The sequence below is a fragment of the Rhipicephalus microplus genome, chromosome X (genome assembly GCF_043290135.1).
Source record: "Rhipicephalus microplus isolate Deutch F79 chromosome X, USDA_Rmic, whole genome shotgun sequence".
Taxonomy (NCBI): Eukaryota; Metazoa; Arthropoda; class Arachnida; order Ixodida; family Ixodidae; genus Rhipicephalus; species Rhipicephalus microplus.
In genome coordinates this window covers 330,041,008-330,063,079 of record NC_134710.1, presented here as the reverse complement: position 1 = coordinate 330,063,079, position 22,072 = coordinate 330,041,008, and the positions used below count along the sequence as shown (strand labels likewise).

Here is a 22,072-nt window from a genome sequence, read left to right as displayed (position 1 = left end):
TGGCATAAGCAACTTAGGGGGCAGACGTTCAGTGAAAGAACCCAGTGTCTAGCCTCGGAGTAAATGAAGCACTGCATTAACTACACACTGTACTATTACAGACTTGATGTCCGAATTCCAGGCCTTGTGCCCTAAAGACAAAGAAACTGCTTTTTTTTCACGTATTCTACATCTAAAAAGCTTTACACATTGACGAGTAATGTGAATTTCAAGCTTAGAAAAACAACTTTACTATCATTCAAGTGAAACTGATTTCTGCATTTAATGCTTTTTCAGTGTTCTTGTTCCATACTACAGCGAAATGCTTAACCAGACACAAAATGATCATTATACGTTCTGCTGATATGTAAATCCAGGCAAAAGAAATGTGAGAGCCACATGCCTTCTTTGGCAAATCTTTCGAAGGCACTCAGTCCATCTTCCACAAAAATTTCCATGGGGTAGTCCTGCTGTTGAAAGTACCACTTCCTGGCAACATATAACACTTCAGGGTCTAACTCGACAATAGTCAGTTCCAGCTGGACATCAAGAAAGAGGGACAAAAAATTAACCACAATGAAATGCATTAACCTACAGTGGTCATGCCTTGGGTGCTTCCACCTACCAACACGTCATCTGATGACACATGAAACACATGTCGTCAGATAAAAGATCACCTATACAAAAACCATCTCCACGGAACTCACCCAACCACAATGTGACACAGGCTGGAGACTATACACCAAACGAGAGCCTTAAGAACAAAAAGAAATTTTCTTAAATAGATCACTTCATAGACATCTGCTGACACGGGTGCTACTTTTGGCCAGTGTATAATAGACACAGCACAGTTCCAGACTAGAATGACAACGATGTGGATAAATGCTCTTGACAGTAAAGGGCTTGTAATTATAAAACCAACCTATCCCAAGCCTCATGCATATCAAATATCTAGATATGCTGTCATAGACAAACTTCCTCAAGAAATTTCTGATCCAATGGGGATGTACGTGCATACATTTTAAGGAGATTCATTCCTGTGATTGTATGCACTTGCACCATGAACAAGGAGTTCTTTTTTTCTTTTTTTGACAATACAGATTTTTTAAATAAAAATTTTGTGAACGTAAGGCTATTGTTGCTTTCACAAGTGAACTCCATGTTGAGGGGGAAATACTTTTATGCAGCTGAAATAACACTGCTGCAACTAACATAAGCTTGTCAATTAATTTTTAACTATTGCCTTGAGTGCTGCTATTTATATTAGAAAGTTTTAGTGCACAATAATTTATTGTATACCCAGTCTTGTAAGAATCAGAACCGTTGAATGTAGTTCAAGATATTCGTCGTAAATTTCATGACTGCAATCAAAACATCACAGCCAGAGCACATGACATGCAGCCTCTCTGTTACGTTACACCGGAGAGTAGTCCTGACTGGGAAAGGATGAAATTTGAATCAAGGCGCACCGAAGCACAATATGGTCAAAAAAATCACCAAGCATTCTGAAATACACAAGTAGACAGTTTGATGCTTGTGTGCAATGTGTAGTGCCAGTTCGTTTCTCAAAAGTACAATGAGGAGCAAAAAACTATTTCACCTACGCAGCAGCGGTGGGTCCCGAGTTCTATGCTTTCCCCACAAAAAAAGGTTGATATTGCGGTTTTCTTGTGCACAATCCGTAAAAAACAAATAAGCACTTAACACTACATGCAAAAGTAATGTGATGCACTGGCACAAGAAAGATAGCTTGCAGCTTTTCATGAAAAAATACAGCTTCGGCCTGCCTTCAATCATATTTCGTCACTTCGTCATAGCCTATTCCAGACTGACATAATAAAATGGCCTTGCTTCATCAATGCTGGGCTCACCAGTTTTAATATCACTTTTAAAACTCAATGATGAATACAAGTGCAACTTTTATTTAAAATAAATTAGTATGCCATAAATTGGCAAGCACTATAACTCTGTTATATAAACAACTGCTCTCAAGTCAATAATTTAAAAGGTAATTAACCAAATTTTTGTTAATTAGTCATAACAGCATCATTCAGCTGTGGCAAAGTATTTCGGTTCTGAGGAGTACCTCATCTGCGAAAGCAACAGGAGCCTCACTGTCAAAAGGTTTTTATAAAAAATCTGCAGGAGGCTCACTGTCATAAGGTATTTATAAAAAATCTGCAATGTAAAAAAAAACTGTATATCCAGGAATCTTGGTCTTAAAATAAAACAGTCAAATTGCCTAATGCAGTCACAGTGGCTTGAGAAAGTCATATTTGAATCCCCCTTTTCATCACGGAAAGCACTACTATATTGACTCGTGTGCAGGTCATTACTTTTAAGCAGGAATATTGTAAATCAGAAAAGGCGGGGGAGCTTAGAGGAATGCAGTTGGGAAGAAAATTCCAGATACTTATTTTAATCAAGCAGCCACAATATTCTAGGCAGCACACAAATCTTGTTACAAATAGTCATGAGGTAAGCGATTGATTTTCTAGAGTAAATTTCAATGCCATAAAAATCCAGTGGCAAACTGAGAAAAAACTGAGAATGCAGTTCATTTTTGAAACTAGAAATCTTCACCTGCTTGCACTTTTGTGCCAGCAATGCCACAGTATGCATTGATGCAGAAGGTACATTGCAATATTGTTGTGATAAGTGTTACAAAAATGCCAAAAGTAAAACAATGTGGTGTCATCTGACGTGATATTGAATGTGGTGTCATCTGATGAATTGCTGGCAGCACAAAAACTCACAGTGACATTGTTGTTGATCAGCTACAAATTTGTATTTATAAAAGCGTTGCCGTAAGTAAAGAAAGAGGAAGACGTTGCACGCCACACAAAATATTACCTAGAACATGAACAAATACTTTACTTCTCTTTTGGGATGAGATCTCCCTGACAGCACCCCTGTGTTTTCGTCTACATTAGGACACAATTTCTAATCGACGCATAAAAATCTATATGCAGTCAGTAAATGTGTCTCCCTTTTTAGTGCATAAAACAACAAGAATGAAAAGCAATGCGGGCACATCATTGACTTTTAGCAAATGGTTTATTTGCCACAGTGGTATAGCTGCTCTCATTTATAACGAACTCAAAACTGCCGTGATAAATGATGGTTATATCAGTAGTTCGTCGGATATGAACCCGCCCATAAAAATGTCCACTTAGTGGCCAAACCTTTTTTTTTCTGTGTATTTTTATTAAAAAGTGTGAACAACCCCTCTGCTGACAAGTTAGGCCTTTTCGCGTGTTGAAGGGGCTCTAAAGTCAAATAACAATTTAAGTTGCAGTGAAAGCTCAATGTATGACAACATCTAAAACGAGGATATTATTAACAACAGTGCCCTACTTACTGAGAAATTAAGGTAAGTGCACAAAAACACATGTGCCGCAGTAGGTCATTTTCAAAATGATCCCGATGACATCAGATGGACCGCCTACAATTAATCACAAGTAATCGATCTAGCTGCACTAAATAAAGAACCTTCTGTTAATCAAGAGACGCAATAAAATGCTGCATGTTGCGTGCAGCAATAAAATGCTGCACGCAATAAATGCTGCAGAACCGCCGGACTATGAGGATTGGCGCGAGTGGTTCAAAAATTCAATTTTCGCGTAGTTGGATGGATGGATGGATGGATGTATCCGGCTGTGCCCTTTAGATCGAGCGATGGCTCACGCCACCTAGCCATAAAGTTTGCCCCACTTTCCATCATTACCCAGCTTTGCCCCACCCATCATTCATCCAGTGGAAATGCTGTCATTCTTTTTTCTATTCCCCGACGTTGCTCCTAGGAAGCACATGTATTTGCGACTTCCATTTAACAAAGTAACAGCTGAAGACAACCTAGATATAACAAGTTTTCGCCACGAACGATCTAGGAGTTTTATCCTAGATTTTGTCATTTCGGTCTTCCCCCATTTTCGTAAACCAAACACAAACAAAACAAAAGAGAACTTCTTTTGCATTGGCAGTGCCACGCTTTTAGTTAGCATCACATAGGTGGGGCTGCGCTGCATATAGATGGCACTTTAGCAAATAGTTTTCTATGGTATACATGTCGTTCACTCTTTGTTTTTGACACTGTGCGAGCGTGCATGGTTTCAGTGCGCGCATGGTGTTGGCACCCGAGGACGTCCAGCTTAACTTTTTTTTTTCATTTTGCTTTTTAAATGCACACAACCATGTCGTCACTGCCAAGGGGTTGTGAGATTAAGCACTCATGGAAATTCTCTCAGACCACGATGACGACGGATCTTCGGAGGTCGACTCGTCACGCACTTACGTCTTGTGTCGCGAGTTCGCAGGATTGTAGCCTTCGCGATTAGCTGATTAGCACTAGAAACAACACGAAGGCGTGTTGAATGCAATGCAATGAATGTGATGGTGAAAAATTTTATGTTATACGAAGTAAGGTTGGCAGCCAACTCTTTTGGATCCCATATCGTGGAACTCCTACGAAACGCTGGTGTGAGCAAGTAAGGCCGCTCCAGAAAAAAGTGCTCCTTTTTAAACAGCTGTGCGATACTTGCCGAGATAGCACGTGCCATAGCAATCGTGACCGCCCTTAAGATCAAAGTTCATTGTTGCTAATAACGAAATCCTCTTGTTTTTTCAGGAATTTATCAATTTTGTTATATCCAGGTTTAACTGTATTCGCACAAGCCTACTGATTGTGAAAGCAATGGCTTGTGCGAATACTGATTGTGAAAGCACAGCCGTTCCTTAAGCATAAACCTTTCAACATTTGAAAATTTAAGGGAATAAGGATTCACACTCTTAAATAGACTCTCGAAGTGGCATGGCTGCCTGTTCGTCACTTCTGGCACATGTGCATGCAGCCTTTGAAAAATGGTGTTTTGATTATAGAGTGTACATTTGCTTCTCGGGGTCTATGCTGTAATTATAGAAAGGTGGTCCGCCCAACACTGCACAAATGCACGTTTTCCTTAATCTGCGCATACTCACAGACAATGTAGTGCAGTATATGCATGTGAGGATAGGTGTTTGCTAGGGCGTCTCAACCTCGTGAAATTGGTCTGGTCACTTCTAGGGCATCCACAAGAACATCCCTTTGTTTCATCATGGCAGAGAAAATAATTTTATATATTTAAGCAGCACCACATTTCTTCTGACAAATATTAGTTTGCCTCATTGGCAAAACTTGACTCACCAACATTAGTACTGGCAATCAAAGCAACTACCAACCAATTTACAAGAAAAAGGGCATAACGAAAAAGCCAATTCCCACCTTTGGGAACTTTGTTACCAGAAAAAGTGGTAGCGTACCACCCCCTAGTCCAACTATCAATGCATTGGCTGGCTCCTCTGCAATTGAAACAAGAGAAAGGAGCATCAGTCTTTAAAATGCACACACAAAAATCTCAAAACTTGGCAATATCACTTGCAAACTACACATAGCATAAGCAGGCGCATCCCTCTAAACCATGCGAACCATAAAAACTCCACAACAGAGAAAAAACACTAATGTACGATGAAAAAACAACAAAGCAAACTATGCTCTACAAGAACACTACAATAGGTACAGACAAAAAACAAATATGTGGAATGTTAATAAAATAACAACATGATGGAAAGAAAAGAGGAATACAAGGAAATAATTACAGAAGGATCATGGTCATGCTTCCCGATTTCTAAGTGCGACGCAGCGCACACAACTACAATTATTTAAAAGCTGGTTATGATAAAATAACAGTTAAAGAAAAAGTCACAATAAAAAGTTCCACACGGACTAGGCCAGGTCTTATTACACGTAGGGGAGTTGACGGGTGCCGCTGAAGATTTTGCCAGCTTAGTAGACGACGAGGGTGCCCGGTATTCCAGCCGCCTCGCCTCAATACGTTGCGCGGGTCACTCCATACTCGCCGCCTACGCGAGCCTCGCGACACCGACAACCACCCGTCTTGCTGGTTGCACGTCAACTGCCGATTCTGAAGCAGTCAAAACTTTTTCGTGGTGTAAGCGTGCTCCCTTCACCTCTGGAAGTCATTTCCTTTTTCTCGAACACATGTGCCTTCTTTCGGTACAGGTGTAGAGAAGACGACGCGGCACCGCTGTTGCGTCGTTAGTCGCCGGATGTCGTTCTCCCAACACAAACGAAAATTACAGTTGTTTGTGACAATGGGCAAAGCTGACGAAACTCCGATCTGGTTCGATATGCCTTCGAACCAGACTGTGACTGCTAAAGGATCAAAACAAGTGAAGCTCTTGACAACGAACAACGAGCATTCGTGATTTACAGTGATGCTCGCATGCACAGCTGATGGAAAGATGCTGCTCCCTTATATCATATTCAAGAGAAAATGATCTAAGAGAGCAGCGTCAGAAATGATATAGGCGAATTCAGAAAAATATATAAGGCGAGGGCTAAAGCCCTAAAGCGGGGCTTGTCTGCACGTAACGATTGTGAAGAAAGGCTAGACGGAAGGAGCCACTTCATCTACAAGCTCCCAGGGCAAAGCAGCAAGGACTGCGCCGTTTGTAGCGATAGGCAAACAAAAAGAAGGTGGAGGGAAAGGAGACGTTCTTTTGAAGCGAACGAAAAAGAGTTCATGAATGAGTCCCTCATGCTTGAGTGAAACCAGCTCGTGTGGAATTTGCAACCAGGTGCGCTTTTTCAGCAACCGAACCTGTTGGTGCTTGACTCATTTCTAGGCCACCTCATCACCGATTTAAAGAGAGCACTGTCCGATGGCAAGACGAACCTTGACGTGATCTCTGGGGGACTAACATCAATCCACCAGCCACTGGACGTAGTGCTCAATAAGCCCTTCAAAAATCGTGTGCGCAAGCTGTACAATGTGTGGATGCTGGGCGACAATCCCAAGACCTTCGCTGGTCTCGTGACCGTTTGTGGCTGGGTGTTGTCAGCTTGGAAATCTATGCCTGAAGAGATAGCGTGCAAGTCTTTCCACAAATGCTGCATCAGCAACGCAGTCGATGGAATGGAGGACGATGCACTCTGGGACATAACTAGTGAGAAACAGTCGTCAGACTCAAGTTCGGACGAGCCTGAGTGACAGCACTTTGTGGCCTTCTGGCGTTTAATTAACTACATAAGATTAGTGGCGAAATAAAAAGAAACGTCACCACAGTGCAGCTGGTTGTGTCGCGTATCAATAAAGGTAAGGGCGCGCCACGGTACTTTCTGATTTTTTTTAATTTCTTTTTCGGAGATCCAAAGTTGGGGGGGGGGGGGGGGGATCAACCTATATTCCAGTCTTTACGGTGTGTTTTCACCAATGTTTTTGTTTCATTTTTCTTTCGTCACAGCAATGATACATCACACACAGCCTTTTTGTCAATATTCATAGGTGAATCTTATATAACAGTGCGTTTTATACGTTGTTGGCATTTCTTAGACACTTCATCATCTGCACATAATAATTATTACATGGGATCTTTATCTTCATTGCTTATAGAGACTCGTCTAGAGATCGATCTGTGCCTCGAGTGTGGTTGGACCACCATGTCTTTGGGTTGCATTAAGGTTTTGTCAATTGCTACGTTACACGTGACAGGGGTGTGGTGTATTGATCCCAGTACCTCTCACAGAAATGAGCCACTGTGCTCATTTAAAAACATCTGTGAGAAAACCCCACAATGGGAGCATCAACGAAATGCTAAGGCTTTAATTACAGGAAAATAATGACTCACCAGTTCCTTTTGGCATAATAAAGGCAAGTCCAGCAACCATGTACTTGTAGTATTCACTCCGGAGGTCATCCTTGACAACCTCCCAGACTTTACCCTTCTGTCCTTTCTGCTTAACTTCTCACACAAAAGAAAAAAAAAGATCGAGAACAACACATTTAATGACCACAAATAAAACAGCTCCAAGTCATCAAATCTGGTTACAAGGGGACCATGCACTACATCATATGTGGCATCAGTCTCCAATTCCTGTCATCTTCCATTTTCATGAAACAATGAAATGTCATAATGTTGTGCATTCCTACTTTGCCCATGTCTCGCACACCTGTTGGACAAGATGATTTACTGACACCTAAACAGGCTATCACACTGCAGTTGTAAAATCTGCATCTGGTAGTCATAACAGTGCATTAAATGCCTGTGGTGAAATGCAGTTTCCAATGCAGTTTCCCAACTTCCCTTCTTTAGAAATGCGTCAAACAAGGGTGGCAATGCTTCAGAGAGAGACTGTAAATCTGTAAATGTCTATTTCTTGCTTCAGTGCAATTCAACCTTGATCTAATTGAAGTTGGATGTATTTCTACCATGTTATGTGCACAACATTTCCATCCTTATACTTTATAAGTACTGCTACAAAACAGCACCGGTCTGCGAGATATTACTGGCAACAACAAGCCCAATTTCACTTTTTTTTTTTTTTTCAATACTAAACATCTTGTTTGTTTTGGCACATACTACCTAAGAGTGTCAGTGCTACATAGCATTGTTTGATAAACTGCAAATAGCCCATTGCGAGTTTTGAGATGCGAGCTGAAACATGGAGGATAAGGAAGGAACTTGAGAAAAAGTTCTGGACTGTGGAGCATGTGATAGAATGGAAAAATAGGCATAACATTAACGCTTTGCGGTCCGTTGCAGTGCCCGACAACGCCACACGGCCGTACCGGTCCGCTGTCGAGCAACGCCCGACGGCCGTAGTTGTCCGCTGTCCAGCAACGCCCGACGGCCGTAGTTGTCCGCTGTCGAGCATGTCCCTCCTTTAAATTTCGCGATTTTCTCACTGCAAGTCATGCGCGTTTTTTAAATACATGAAGCTTCATCTCTCAAGATGAGTGAGCTTTGTTTGTTGATGTTTACTTTTTTTACACTAGGATGCAGCACTATGTTCAGCACGGAGCGTATTCACTCGCACGTAGTTCGTGGAGAATCATGGCCACGTTTTGACCCAAGCGTTTTACGGTGGCGCTTTTAGCGAAAGCGAAGATGACAGTAGCGAGGAAGGGAATTATGTGCCCCCATCAGACAGTGATTCGACTGAAGTGAATTCGACTGTGCGAGCTACACATTTTGTCGCAAGACGATGAAATGATGGCGCAAGCTTTTTTTCTGGATTCTGGAAGTTTTCATTGTCAACAGTTCGATCTTGAGGTGCATACAGCTGCAGATACATGGCCAATACGAACAGCGACACCTGCAGTACCACTGCAACCTCATCCAACAGCTTGTGAGTGACGCGAGGGCTAGAGCCCGAAAGCTGGGCCCATCTGAACGTAACGATTGTGAAGAAAGGCTAGACGGAAGGAGCCACTTCATCTACAAGCTCCCAGGGTGAAGCAGCAAGGACTGCGTCGTTTGTAGCGATAGACAAACAAAAGGAGGCAGGAGGGAAACTGTTCTTCTGCAAAACCTGCGGTAACAGCAAATAATGCTGAGCAGCTTCGCAACCTTTGTGCTGTACTTGGCAAGCTTCAGGAATCGGGCCTCAAGCTGAAACTAGAAAAATGCCATTTCTTCGTGCCGCAAGTTGAGTATCTCGGGCACATCATCAGCAAGGAAGGCCTTTCCCCGAATGTTGACAAGATAGCAGCCATTCTGCATGCTCCTGTGCCTCAGGATGTCAGGGAACTTCAAAGCTTCTTGGGACTTGTAAACTTCTACAGGCGCTTCTTAACCAATCTTTCGTCACTCCTTCGTCCACTGCACTTACTTCTTTGTGAAGGGAAGAAGTGGGAGTGGAGACATGAACAACAAGATGCATTCAATGCCTGCAAGCACTTGGTGACATCAGCTCCAGTTCTAGTGCATTTCAACCCTGCCAGGCCTGTTTGCCTCAGCTGTGATGCATCGCCTTATGTTATAGGTGCAGTTCTAGCGCACAAAGATGCTGATGGCGGGGAACATCCCATTGCTTTTGCCTCGAGGAGCTTGTCAAAAGCAGAACAAACCTACAGTCAACTCGACAAGGAGGCACTGGCATTAGTGTTTGGTGTGGATCGGTTCTACCAGTACTTGTGGGGCATCTCATTCGAAGCACGCACTGACCACAAGCCACTTCTTGGTCTGCTGGGTGCCAACAAGCCCGTTCCCGTGCAAGCTTCACCTCGAGTGGTCAGGTGGGCACTGAAGCTGTCTGCTTACAAGTACGAACTTGTATACAAGCCTGGCAAAGAGCTCGGCCACGCTGATGCTCTTAGTAGACTGCCTCTCCCAACCGACACTACTGCATTACCACGACCTGCTGAAATCTTCTTGCTAGAGGAGGCATATCCGAAACTCCTTTCACCAGGTGTTGTGGCCCAAGCCACACGAAATGACCCCCTTCTGGGCCATGTTGTTCTTGCAGTTCTGAAAGGAGAAAGCCTTCCAGTAGGACCAGAGTGGAACCCTTTCAATACCAGAAGCTCAGAACTCAGTCTCCATGAGGGTTGCCTACTCTGAGGATAAAGAGTAGTGATCCCAAAGCCATTGCAGACCCAAGTTCTTGGTGTTCTTCATGCCAGCCACCCGGGTATTGAGAAGAGCAAGATGATTGCCAGGAGCCATGTTTGGTGGCCAGGCATTGACAATGATATTGCCAACAGCATGAAGAGCTGCGCTACGTGCCAGACTCAACATCGAGCTGCACAGCCGGTTCAGCAGACGCCGTGGCCTTTTCCACAGCGACCCTGGTCAAGGCTTCACATTGATTTTGGGGGACCATTTCTAGGTCACACATTCTTGGTTATTGTGGATGCGTTCTCAAAGTGGATAGAAGTCTTTCCTGTGTCTTCTACATCTGCAGAAGCTACCATTTCTGCATTGAGAATTGCATTCGCTCAGCATAGCCTGCCTGATGTCATAGTTTCAGACAACGGTCCTGCCTTCACCAGTGCCCAGTACCTTGAGTTCTTAACTCGAAATGGAATACCCCGATGCTTGTACCGCCGTATCACCCTGCCTCAAATGGTGCAGCTGAAAAGAGTTGTACAAACTGTGAAGAACAAACTCAAGAAGTCTGGTTCTGGGAACTTCCAAACGCAGATCTCCAGGTTTCTGTTCCATTATAGGACCACACCACATGAAGTGACAGGTCGGCCACCGTGTGAACTCTTGACAGGAAGAATGTTCAAGACTCCGTTGGATGTCCTCAGGCCAAGCCTGCAGGCATCTGTATTCCTAAAACAACTCAAGCAGAAGTTGTATGCTGACAGAGGGTCCCGGCAGGCTCCATCACTGTAGCTAGGTGATGATGTGTACGCGCGTAACTTTCGCAGGGGCACACCCTGGGTGCCTGCCAGGGTCGTGGACGTCACTCCATCATCAGCCAGTGTCCATTTTGAAGACGGCACCTTGGGAAACCGTCACAGCGACCACTTGCGCCTTGTGGAGACAGAAATATTGGCCTCTCCTGAAACTGCTATCGCTGTAGCTCCACCACAGTTGGAGCCGCTGCTTCATCATGTGCCAGCTATTCCAGAAGTGCCTCATCAGGAACAGCTACCTGGAACTAGCTTCTCTGGGAGTAGCTGTGCCACAGAGAGTGACGGGACTGCGCTCAACAGGGGTGTGCATGTGAACAGTGACTCTGTCGTGCCTACGCCTAGCACGCCGAAGTTGCGACGTGGACTAGGAAACCGGTGAATAGGTACTCCCCGCAGTCTTCCTCCTAAGAGGGGAGGAGTGTTACAATGTTGGTTCAAATGCAGCGCCCCCACACGGCGCTGATAGTTGTGTTGAGCTGTGCAAGCCTGCCACAGCAGTGGGGGTAGCCGTTTTGGGAAATAATAAAACAGTTCGTTCTGGGCTAAGGGCTCAAGATGTTCTCGTTTTCTTCGCGGGCCTGATGGCCTACTGTTCACGGTTGTCACTACCGCCTGGCCATCAGTTAATCTTCACATGTAACAACAACCCTGGCCTGCCCCCAGGAGAATGCTTTGAGCGTTATCACATGCTGCCTAAATATGGCTAAAGGAGTTGCCTGCAGAATGCAAAAGCAAAAATAAATATTCTGTGAGTTTTTCTTCCGCAGTTCATGTTTTTCTTCGCAGGGCCAGAAACTGACGAAATAGTTTCAGACCGGAAGAGGCGGAAAGTGGGTAAAAGTTTAGGAACGCAAAGGGTTAAGGGACAAGAAGATAGCACAGAGGATCAGAGAACAAAAAGTGATTGCCGATATTCTTATTATGTGAAAGAAATATGAACATTATGTGAAAAAAATGGTTCTCAGCTGGGCACATAATATGTAGGTCAGATAATTAGCGTACCTGCCAACCTAGGAACATTTGTCCGGTGGGGGGGGGGGGGGAGGGGGGTATTTTATTGCTGAGACAGACATTTGCGACCCACTGTTGTTGCTTCCATCTACTGCGATTGCGAAAGCACCACATTCGAGAGCCTCCACTATTGTGTTTTCGGCATCTGCAGCCATACGTCCACACCCGTACCACCTCGCGTGCTCACACTTCGGGAACACTTTCTAAAACAATGGTCCAGCGTGATCACGAACCGATGCTTAACGGCAAGCTGTTTTCCCGCAAGAAATCCCGTTAATATATAGGCGTTCTGCGCGGATCGCACTGTCTTTGCAGCTCTTGTTGAAGAAACTCATATGTTATGCTGTCCTTTCACAGCACGAAAATAGTTCTGACGCTTCTGTGAAGCGATAAGCACCTTTATCTCGGCCTTGCTGCCGTGCGAAATGCTTGCATTACAGGCACACATACTACAGAGTCCATATACTTGTGAACTTTCCACGAACTCACGAAGCGTAGAAACTCCCCTGTGTACGAGTCCAGAAACGCAAATATTTCCTTAATTTGACACCCCCACCAACCTTCCAACTGAACTCAGGGAAACACACGCAACCCCCCCAACCACGTAACAAACACAACTGACGTTTTGGCAAGAGGCATAGAAGTGTGGCAGCTTGGGCTAGTTGGTATGGCATGACGATAGTTATAGCGCGAGAACAAAACGACGACACAGAGATAAGCAAGTCTTTCGTGTCCTTCTTGTCTGTGTCGTCGTTTAGTTCTCGCGCTATAACTATCGTCAAGAGGCATATACCTAGCGTGGTAAATGCAGCGGCAGAGACACGCAAAAGTTGCAGTACCTTATCCACTTTGGTACTGTGATAAGCGCATCTCGCAGAAAAAAGTGCATTCATTACGCAAGTAAATACGGTAGTACCACACACCTAGGCCTTCGCCTAGGTGTGTGGTACTACCGTATTTACTTGCGTAATGAATGCACTTTTTTCTCTCGAAGAATCGGAGCAAAGTTGGGGGGTGCGTTTATTATGCAGAGTAAATTTTATGAATACTATTTCGAGAGGACCAAAAAATGCAGTAATGCAAAAAAAAGTTCGGTTGCTTAGCTTTTCCTGATTGACATACGTGTACACTGTTTGAAAACAGCTTCTTTGTTGCACTTTACTCATCTTGAGTGGTTGATCGCCCTATCTTCTGCAAGTTGTCCCCGGGCCGCCCGCGCACGCCATAAAAGCGTTTTGTGGCTATCTTTTCTCGCAATCGTATAACCACAATACGTATCTGCTGTGATCTCGAGGGGCGCCCAAAAGCGTGTGCAACAGCACTACAACGCACTTTGCCAACTTCGCACTTTGCCAACAAAAATAATAAAAAACGAAAGAGATACAACGGGTGCCAGGTGTCTATAAGCGGGACTGGACTGGATGAATGTAGGTGGTGCGCTTATAACGGGGAGAAAAAATCCAGATAATTTTTATGACTGAAGTTGGGGGTGCGTTTATTATGTGAATGTGTTCATTACGTGAGTAAATACGGCATATAGTGCCTAGAATATACTAAGTGGTGCCCTACAAAATGGTTACAAAGAAAGAGTGCTCTTTCGCAGCACCGCAACTGTCGCAGCTGGAAAGGCTGACGTATGCAGGCGATTAAAAACAAAACGGATCAGCTATGGCGGCCACTTTTCGGGAGATTCGAGATAGCATCCGTACAATCGGGAGATTAGGTCCAAATTTGGGAGTCTCCCAAACAATTCGGCAAAGTTGGCAGGTATGAAGTAGTGGTAAAGCTAGAGCAACAGATGCCACAGAATAAGAAAGACAGCCAAGGACGCCAGAGGTGGGGTGAAGAAATAAAGTTTGCAGGCATATAATGAAATCCATTCATGCAAGGCAGGGCAAATTGGAGAACATTGAGAAAGGATTTCATCCTTCACCCAATGAACTTGGTGAACTGTATTTTCTCTTTCCAGGAAAATCCAAAAGCTTAAGTTACTTTAAAAGCATTATCACATTGTAGGGACTATCAAATGCGTTGGCTCACACATCTTAGTGAACTGACATTTTGAAGTATCATAAATGTAGTACAGTTGAACCCCTCCATAATGAAATTGCCAGGGAAGCGAATTTTGTTTGTTTTAGTGAATTGAGTTGCCAGAAATATAGTCAAATATGCAGACTAATCATTTTGAACAACTAAGTTTTCGTTACATGAAGTCACTGATCTTGCTATGTCTTTCCACCTGAGAAGTGTAGACAGCAAGCTGCTCAAAATCCACAATTCCTCTGTGATATCTACCTCTTTTTGGCCTCTCCAGCTTTGGAGATGATCCTATACTGCCTCTCATGCATCACTAACTTACGCTTCTTAATAAGAGGCAGCATCTTTCCGAAAGACCAAACAGCACGGCACGTAAGCAAAGCGTGGAGTGCACATGGAAGGCACACGGTGGCAAGCTGTTGGGCAGTCCACAGAATGTCTGTCGGCATGACATCACTTCTGCGGGTGTCATCACTTAAAACGTCATGTGCCGACGTAATCGGCAACAGAGGCATTGGCAAAAACTGTTTTTGGCGAGTAAAAAAAGAAAGGTCTTCTTCCTATCACTATTATTCGAATGAATGTAAGCCAAAATAAGAGACTGACTGACTTGTGCCTGACTTGTCAAATGAGTGGTGCTGCAATTTTTTTTTTTTTTAAGTTTTGGGTTCCAAAATGGCTCCTGGTTCGAAGATGTTGCAGATCATTGCTGAAACTTTCAATATGGCAAGAGGCAAATGCATTGAACTTTATGTACAAGATTTTAAAACGAGATGGCAGCTGACCAATAATCCTTCTCATACTACCTTTGCGAGAATTAGACCCTCACTATGAATGAAGAAAGTGTAAATTTTAGGCTTGTGCGAATATTCGAATGCTTCAGATATTCGAACGAATAGTTGAGTATTCGAATTCGCTTCGATTTGAATTTAACAAATTATTAAATATTTTCGAAGTATTCGCAATGAACGAATAGGTGTATATTAGACCACATCGTTTCACAGGAATGTAGATGTGCTAAGCCGAGAAAACACCTAGTCAGAAAAAATTCGCTTTGCCGCGAAGCCCTTTTCAAATTTAAGGGGACCCTGCAACACTTACTGAGCATGGTCAGAAAATGCTGCCGATCGGTAGTCGATGCTACGGAGAACACGTGAGGCAAATATTATAGCGTAGCACGCGGCCTGTAATTCACAATAAATTTTCAAAGCTAAAAACTGCTTTCATTCCTTGGAAAATGACACTATGAGCTCAAAAATCACTTGTCACCCCTGGTGAAAATTTCCTGCTGGTTTATTAGCACATTCCCAGTAGCTAATGGAACCAGCAGGTGATGAGTCCGTTTAGGTATATGCATTTGTTGTAGCAGACATCATACAAGAGACAGATGAGGGTGTCTTGGAAACTTCAGCTGAAATGGTCATAGTGTTGCCCTTTTACAGTATTAGAAGAAAAGATTAGTATGGAAAGCTTGAAATGACAGAAAACAATGATGCTATAATTAAAAGAACCCTGAAACACTTCTTGACCATAACCAGAAAACGCTGCCAATCGGTAGTCGAGGCTTCTGAAAATAAGTGAGCCAAACATAATATAGCACAGTTCGCAACTTGGAATTCACAATTTACAAAGTCAGCTAGAAATCACTTTCTCTTCTCTCGACAAATAATATTGACGCCACATACCCAAAATCCACAGCAATCAGGGTCAGTGCGAGCAGAGTGCGCTGTCCCTGATAGCACCACCCTGTTTTCGCTTAAGAGCAAGCACAGTGAAAACACAATGCACAAGTTCGCCACTACCCCCAAAAGAACCCAGTTCAGTAAAAAAAAATCCGGGTGCCATCCTTGACGGCCATTGGCTGATTTGAGCATTGTGAGCTGCACAGTTACCGGGGCTGCCATGGGAGGCCACCACATGCCCGTGTGCCCGATCACACTGAAAGTAAGGCACATGTTCAAAGAAAAAAAGCATCCTCAAGGTCATGTGTGCTCAAGATACACGCTGACGAATGATCATAGCTTCTTGCGCCCTTTTCACCTCTCCTCTGCAGAGCATTCAGTGCGCTCGCTGGTATGAAAGGAAAAAGAAAACACTTGAAGTGTGCAATTAATCACTAAAACTCCGCTCAAACTAGACAATTTCTAAAAACTTTTGTAGCAGTCAATTCTTGAAGCAATGAATTCTTTTAATTAAGCAATTCCATGATTACTCTAAAAATTGTTCCTTGGCTCCTTTAAAATTGTATTATGCAACCAAAACCCTTTTATATGTGATGTATTGACAATGTCTTCGATATTGGCAGGTCTCTCCTCATCCTGAAATCAATTTATTTATTTGAAACAATTTTTCCAAATTATTTTCTAAGAACAAACAGACTGACAAGGCAATTGCAAAAGCTAGCGATGCTGCACTTAATATGCAGGAATTTCAAACAGGCGATGTACTTAACATTTTTTTCAAGTCAGGTCAATACTTGATTACGCATGTGTAATACGAGATTCCCACTAAGAATATCATATAAATAGACTACAAAATATTTATAAACAAGTGGCAAAACTTCTTTTCAAGGATTACCGCCCCCACTTCAGCATTTCTGAATTGAAGGGGATAGGATCAGTTCAGTGTATGTAGACAGAAACTAAGACCCATACCATTCCACTGATTATACAACTTCAAGATAGATATTTATCATCTTAACTACCTTGTCGACTGTACTACACATCCACTCGCTGTGATAACAGCAAAAATATAATGTACCCTGAACGGTTTCCAAGCCCGGACTGCCTCCTGTGTGGTGGTTATGCGGACTTCGAGCATGTACTGTGAGGCTGCGCCTCTGCCGGTCCCCCTTTCACCCAAGAGGAAATGAAGCGACTCATTAAGGCCCAGGACCAGACCTCTCAAATCCTGGCCGTCCAGAGGGCCCGCGCGAGGGCCGTCAGGTTTAACCTGATGGTCCCCGAGTGGGCCTAGCCAGGTGACGCTGAGTTTACTCGCGTCTATTGTGGACCGAATAAAGTTGTTTCACTCACTCACCTACAATACAAGACTGAAATAGTTTAATAGATGACTTCATAAAGATAAAAATAATCATTTATTTTTTTCTATGTTGTGAAATAACTCTTGAACAAACAAAGGTAAGTACTAAGTGCCTGATCATTATTTGATGAACTACATGTTTTATTTTCATAATGTTACAGTGATCTTTTTATAAGTGTCTTATATATGTAAAACACTTTCTTTTCTACAAGCTATGTTCTTATGCCCCAACCTTATATAATGCCTCAATGGCAATGGAGGTAATTTGTAAAATAAATGAAAAAACCATCAAATTTTTTGAAAATAAACAAATGTACTCAACCTTCCCTAGGTTAATTTCTTACATTTTGAAGATTTTTAACCGCCGCTGACATATCTGTGTATTGTTTTAGCTAAATATTTTGAAGTAAAACATTACAAAGCTGTGTACACTTACCCGATTTAATCCTGGCTTCTGTCTGAATGACATGCGGCTTATCAAGAAATATCAGGCGCCTCACAACTATGCCTTTTGGCAAAGTAACATCTTCAACAACATAGTGACCACTTATTACACTACATCCTCGGTGCCGAATCTGACGGTTGCCCACATCTTCACCTGTTGTCATGAATGGAACCTTCAAAAACAAACAAAAAGATAAATCATTGCACGCTGAATAACCAATGTACAACAAATTGCTCCCCCCCCCCCCCCAAATGCAATCAAGCCTCAATTTCATGACCTTCAATGTCACAATGTATTTAACTCTTCATAATTTTTGTGAAACTCCTCAAACATATTTGTGCTCCCCTACTTTAGAACATCTGACTTGAAAGATTACAAAAATTGCAACAACTTTATGCATATTTTCATTGGCCAGATCACAGGCTTTGCCAGATCACTGGCTTTAAGATCTATCCTAATGAGAAAAAAAAAGGACATTTTAATCTGATTTTCGAAGTCCAATTTTTCTGCTTCTCAGCATCTATATGGCAGGCACTTTGTGTATAACGAGCACAGTCTAAGAATACGTACTTCAGGGTGCAGTAAGAGAAAGGATATACACTCAAACCTCGACATAACGAACCCAGATATAACCAAATATTGATTATAACGACGTCATTAAGAAACAGTCATGTTAGAAATAAACCTTTATAACAAATTTTTGGATACAACAAACTTGTGTAAGATGCAACTTTGTTATAATGAGGTTTGAGTGCATATAATGAGAGCAAACAAGGCTCTTCTGGCTCCAATAGCTCATGATGGAGGAGGACGCATATTAACAAAAAATTTATGATTAGCCAAATTTCAAACCTTTGGCTCAAAAATAGAGTACTGCTAAATGATACATTTGTGGCTACACAATCTGCACAGAATTCCACGCAGCCTACTCCTCCTCGCTATCACTTAGCTCGGCATGACATGGCTGTAAAATGCACTTCTTTGGATAAGCCACAGCGCGACCTCAGCATTACCCGAGGTATACGTCACTGGTGGATGTTACAAATCCAGGCTTCAAGCTAGCGAGATCATCCTTGCTCCGCAACCTCCGACGAGCATAGCGTCGGAATGCTCACCCAATGCTGCTGCTATAGTTGAATAAGCAGTTGATGTGTTTTCATGTTGGGATTCGCTCTTCTGTCAATACGGCAGCTCACAGATTTACACCTTCCCTTCATTTTCTGTTTAAAGAGATTCTACTGTGAACAAAATTAAAAACATCTCAAGTGTGCACATGCAATGATTATTGAGTATTCAACTGCCGAACCTGACTGATTGATATGTGGGGTTTAACGACCCAAAACCACCATATTATTGAGACGCCGTAGTGGAGGGCTTCGGAAATTTCGACCACATGGGGTTCTTTAACGTGCACCCAAGTCGGAGCACACGGGCCTACAACATTTCCGCCTCCATCGGAAAAGCAGCCGCCGCAGCCGGGATTCGAACCTGCGACGTGCGGGTCAGCAGCCGAGTACCTTAGCCACTAGACCACTGAGGCGAGGCATCAACTGCCGAACCTGTCATGATTTGTAATGAAGGCAAAGCTGGCGCTTTGTTGTGGCAAAATTTATGGGAATGTGGAGCGCCTCGCTCCCCAGCTTCTACGTGCGCCAAGAGCATGAGCACAGTAGTTTTGCTGCCAGGTCTTTTCGTCTGGCACAAGCCATGTGTTGGTTTTTCCCTATGCAGCGAAGCGTGTCCAAAAATGCCCGGACGAAGTGCCTCCCCCTTACATCAAGCTAGCACACATCATGGTGCTCAGCCGATCCTCATTGGCCGCCCATGACAGCCCCTCCCCCTGTAGCTTGCGTTCAGCGGGGCAGATGCACACAGGTTTGCACGAGATAGACGAGCTAATCTAGCAAGCGGCTTCTTGTACGTGGGCTTGGCTGCTGCCTTCTGTGTGATAGCCCTAGCGCCTGCCGGAAAGGGTACACTCGGTTGGTCTTGCCGAGTTCCCTGCCGGCCTCAAGCCCGAGATTGTCGCACTGTGCTGTATCTTAGATAAATAAACTCGTGTTTGTTGACGACCTACCTCGAGTGCAGTCTCTGCGCCGTGTCCAAAAATTGAAGAACTCAACTGTATAGCATATCTATGCGCAACGGCAGTGGAGATTCTCGCATCCCTTCTCGGTCGCTTCGTAAGGTAAGAGGTAAGCCTTTAGCAAACCTATCTCCACAAGTTCATTTCTCTCTTTAGAAGATTTTTCTTCAGAAAACTAAGCGAACTTTGCTAAACATCAGAACTGTCAAAAAACCATGCTTGGATGATCATGCAGTCAAACAGCAAAAGTTTAGCAGCAGAGCTGACACAGCATAGGTACTGGACTTGAACAAAACATCTATTGAAGGCACGCTGTAGAAGAAGCAAGTGGTGTGTATGACATGGACATTTCATTTTTAAGTAACACATGCATATGACAGATCTATACTATGTAAGCATCAAGCTGCTTGAATGCAAGTTTTAGAGTTTAGAGTTTAGTTTATTTTACCACGTACAGTTGTACAGTAAGTGGCTGGGACAGAAGAAAAAAGCTTATAAAACAGCTTGACAATGCCCCACATCCCCATGGTAACTGTAGAAACAATATGGCAGAAGCAAAGTAAACACAGGACAGTTTAAACCAGCAATGCATATGCTTTGCACGGGAACAAAAAGTTATACAAACTTATACAAACCAGAAACACACATGCTAAACATCGAAAGAAAGAAGTATACAAACAAAAAATAATACTACACACAAATTAATAAAGCATATTTAAAATAGAAATGGTAGAAAGCAAACAAACATTTTCACAATTAATTCCTAATTTATTTAGTGTATTCGGCAAGCAATAGCACAATGTCTGAAAACTAATTTGAACGTGGTCTCGGCACATGCCAATATTCAGAGTGTCGGTTTAGGCGCGTCAAATATGTTATTCGACGTGCGAAGTGCATATATTATTCACAAGCAGGAAAACCAGATTGTTCACCAGTCACAAAACAATGCTTTTGCACTTTTTAAGAAGGCTTGATAAAAAAAAATTCATTCTTCATGAAGTCGTGGATTTCTTTTATAAGGCACCCACACAGACTCACGAATTGAAAGTTATCTTGCTATGGCTCCTAAGTTCTGGAAGCAACTTATACAAACAGGCTGAAGCATCTACCGTTTCTAAAAAAGAAAAAAATGTATACCATCTGCCCTGGTACGTATGAAGCCGGGGCAAGCTCCATGACCTTAGAGGATAGCTCCTTCTTGACTTGATCCAGGCACAGGTAATTTTGTTCCCGACATAAATGAACTACAATCACACGTTCAGCTTGGCATTCTTCAGTCAGCTGCTCCCGGCCCTCTGGAGTGCTGAACATCCACTCTGATTCCCTGCAAACCAGTGATCATGCCTCTAAACCAGGTCTGCACATGTCTGTAATACCCTTGTCACACGAGACGGTCTAATGTCCTTTGCACCCAATGAAATTCAAGTTTAAATAGATTAGCCGGCTGCCACACACGGAAGTCTAGTCTAGTGTCATCAACAGAAAATGACATAAACAGCATTTCAAAACTAGAGATGAAGTAATATAATAAAAGCTATCTTCATACTAAACTGATAGGGCTCTATAAAAATAAATGTAAAAAACTTATGTTCCGGTCATTAAAGTGCCACAGCCGATATGAGAACCACGAAGAAATTTAGATGGCCACGCCGTGCCACTGCTAGGCAATGAAGTGATTTCTTTAAATTAGGATAGGAACTACATGGGCACTTGATGGGTTTTCACCGTTGCCGCCATGTTTCGCGTAAACTACAAGTTGGTAACATTCATGAGAACTGCGAAGAAATTTAGATGGGCTTGCCGTGCAACTGCTAGGCAATGCAGTGATTTTTTTTTAAATAGGATAGGAACTACATGGGCACTTGACGGGTTTTCACCGTTGCCGCCATGTTTCGCGTAAACTACAAGTTGGTAACATTCCCCACATATACGTTCTACCCACGCGCAAAATTGTGCAAGCTGGGGTGGTGAGCGCCGCACAAGCAGAGAATAAACGAGGCGGCCGATTTCCGTCGCTTGGAGGGCGCACGCTATACTACTATCCCACCGCATGTTAGACATGCTGTCGAATGCTCAAGCAAAGAGGAAACACACCACCAGTCTTGAACAAGCATGAAAAAATACGCGGAGGAAAGGGGGGTGACAGGTCGCTCGAGCAGCAGCGGTGAACTTTGATTCTAAGGGCGTGGTTGTGATAAGCTGGTGCGCGCGGTATCGGCAAGCATCAGCGCGCAGCTCGTAAACCGTTCTACATGGTGCGCTCTCAAC

General features: G+C 43.3%; 1 protein-coding gene across 1 annotated transcript in view; it reads right to left on the bottom strand.

Moving 5' to 3' along the window:
* LOC119161250 (eEF1A lysine and N-terminal methyltransferase) overlaps positions 1-22,072 on the bottom strand; it is a 60,004-nt gene that overhangs the window by 7,203 nt on the left and 30,729 nt on the right. The window contains exons 7-11 of the mRNA XM_075879644.1: positions 20,942-21,128; positions 17,710-17,890; positions 7,666-7,779; positions 5,240-5,316; positions 379-518 (exon numbers count right to left, since the gene is read on the bottom strand). Of these exons, the coding sequence (XP_075735759.1) occupies positions 379-518; positions 5,240-5,316; positions 7,666-7,779; positions 17,710-17,890; positions 20,942-21,128 (699 nt within the window). The remainder of the gene's footprint in view (positions 1-378; positions 519-5,239; positions 5,317-7,665; positions 7,780-17,709; positions 17,891-20,941; positions 21,129-22,072) is intronic.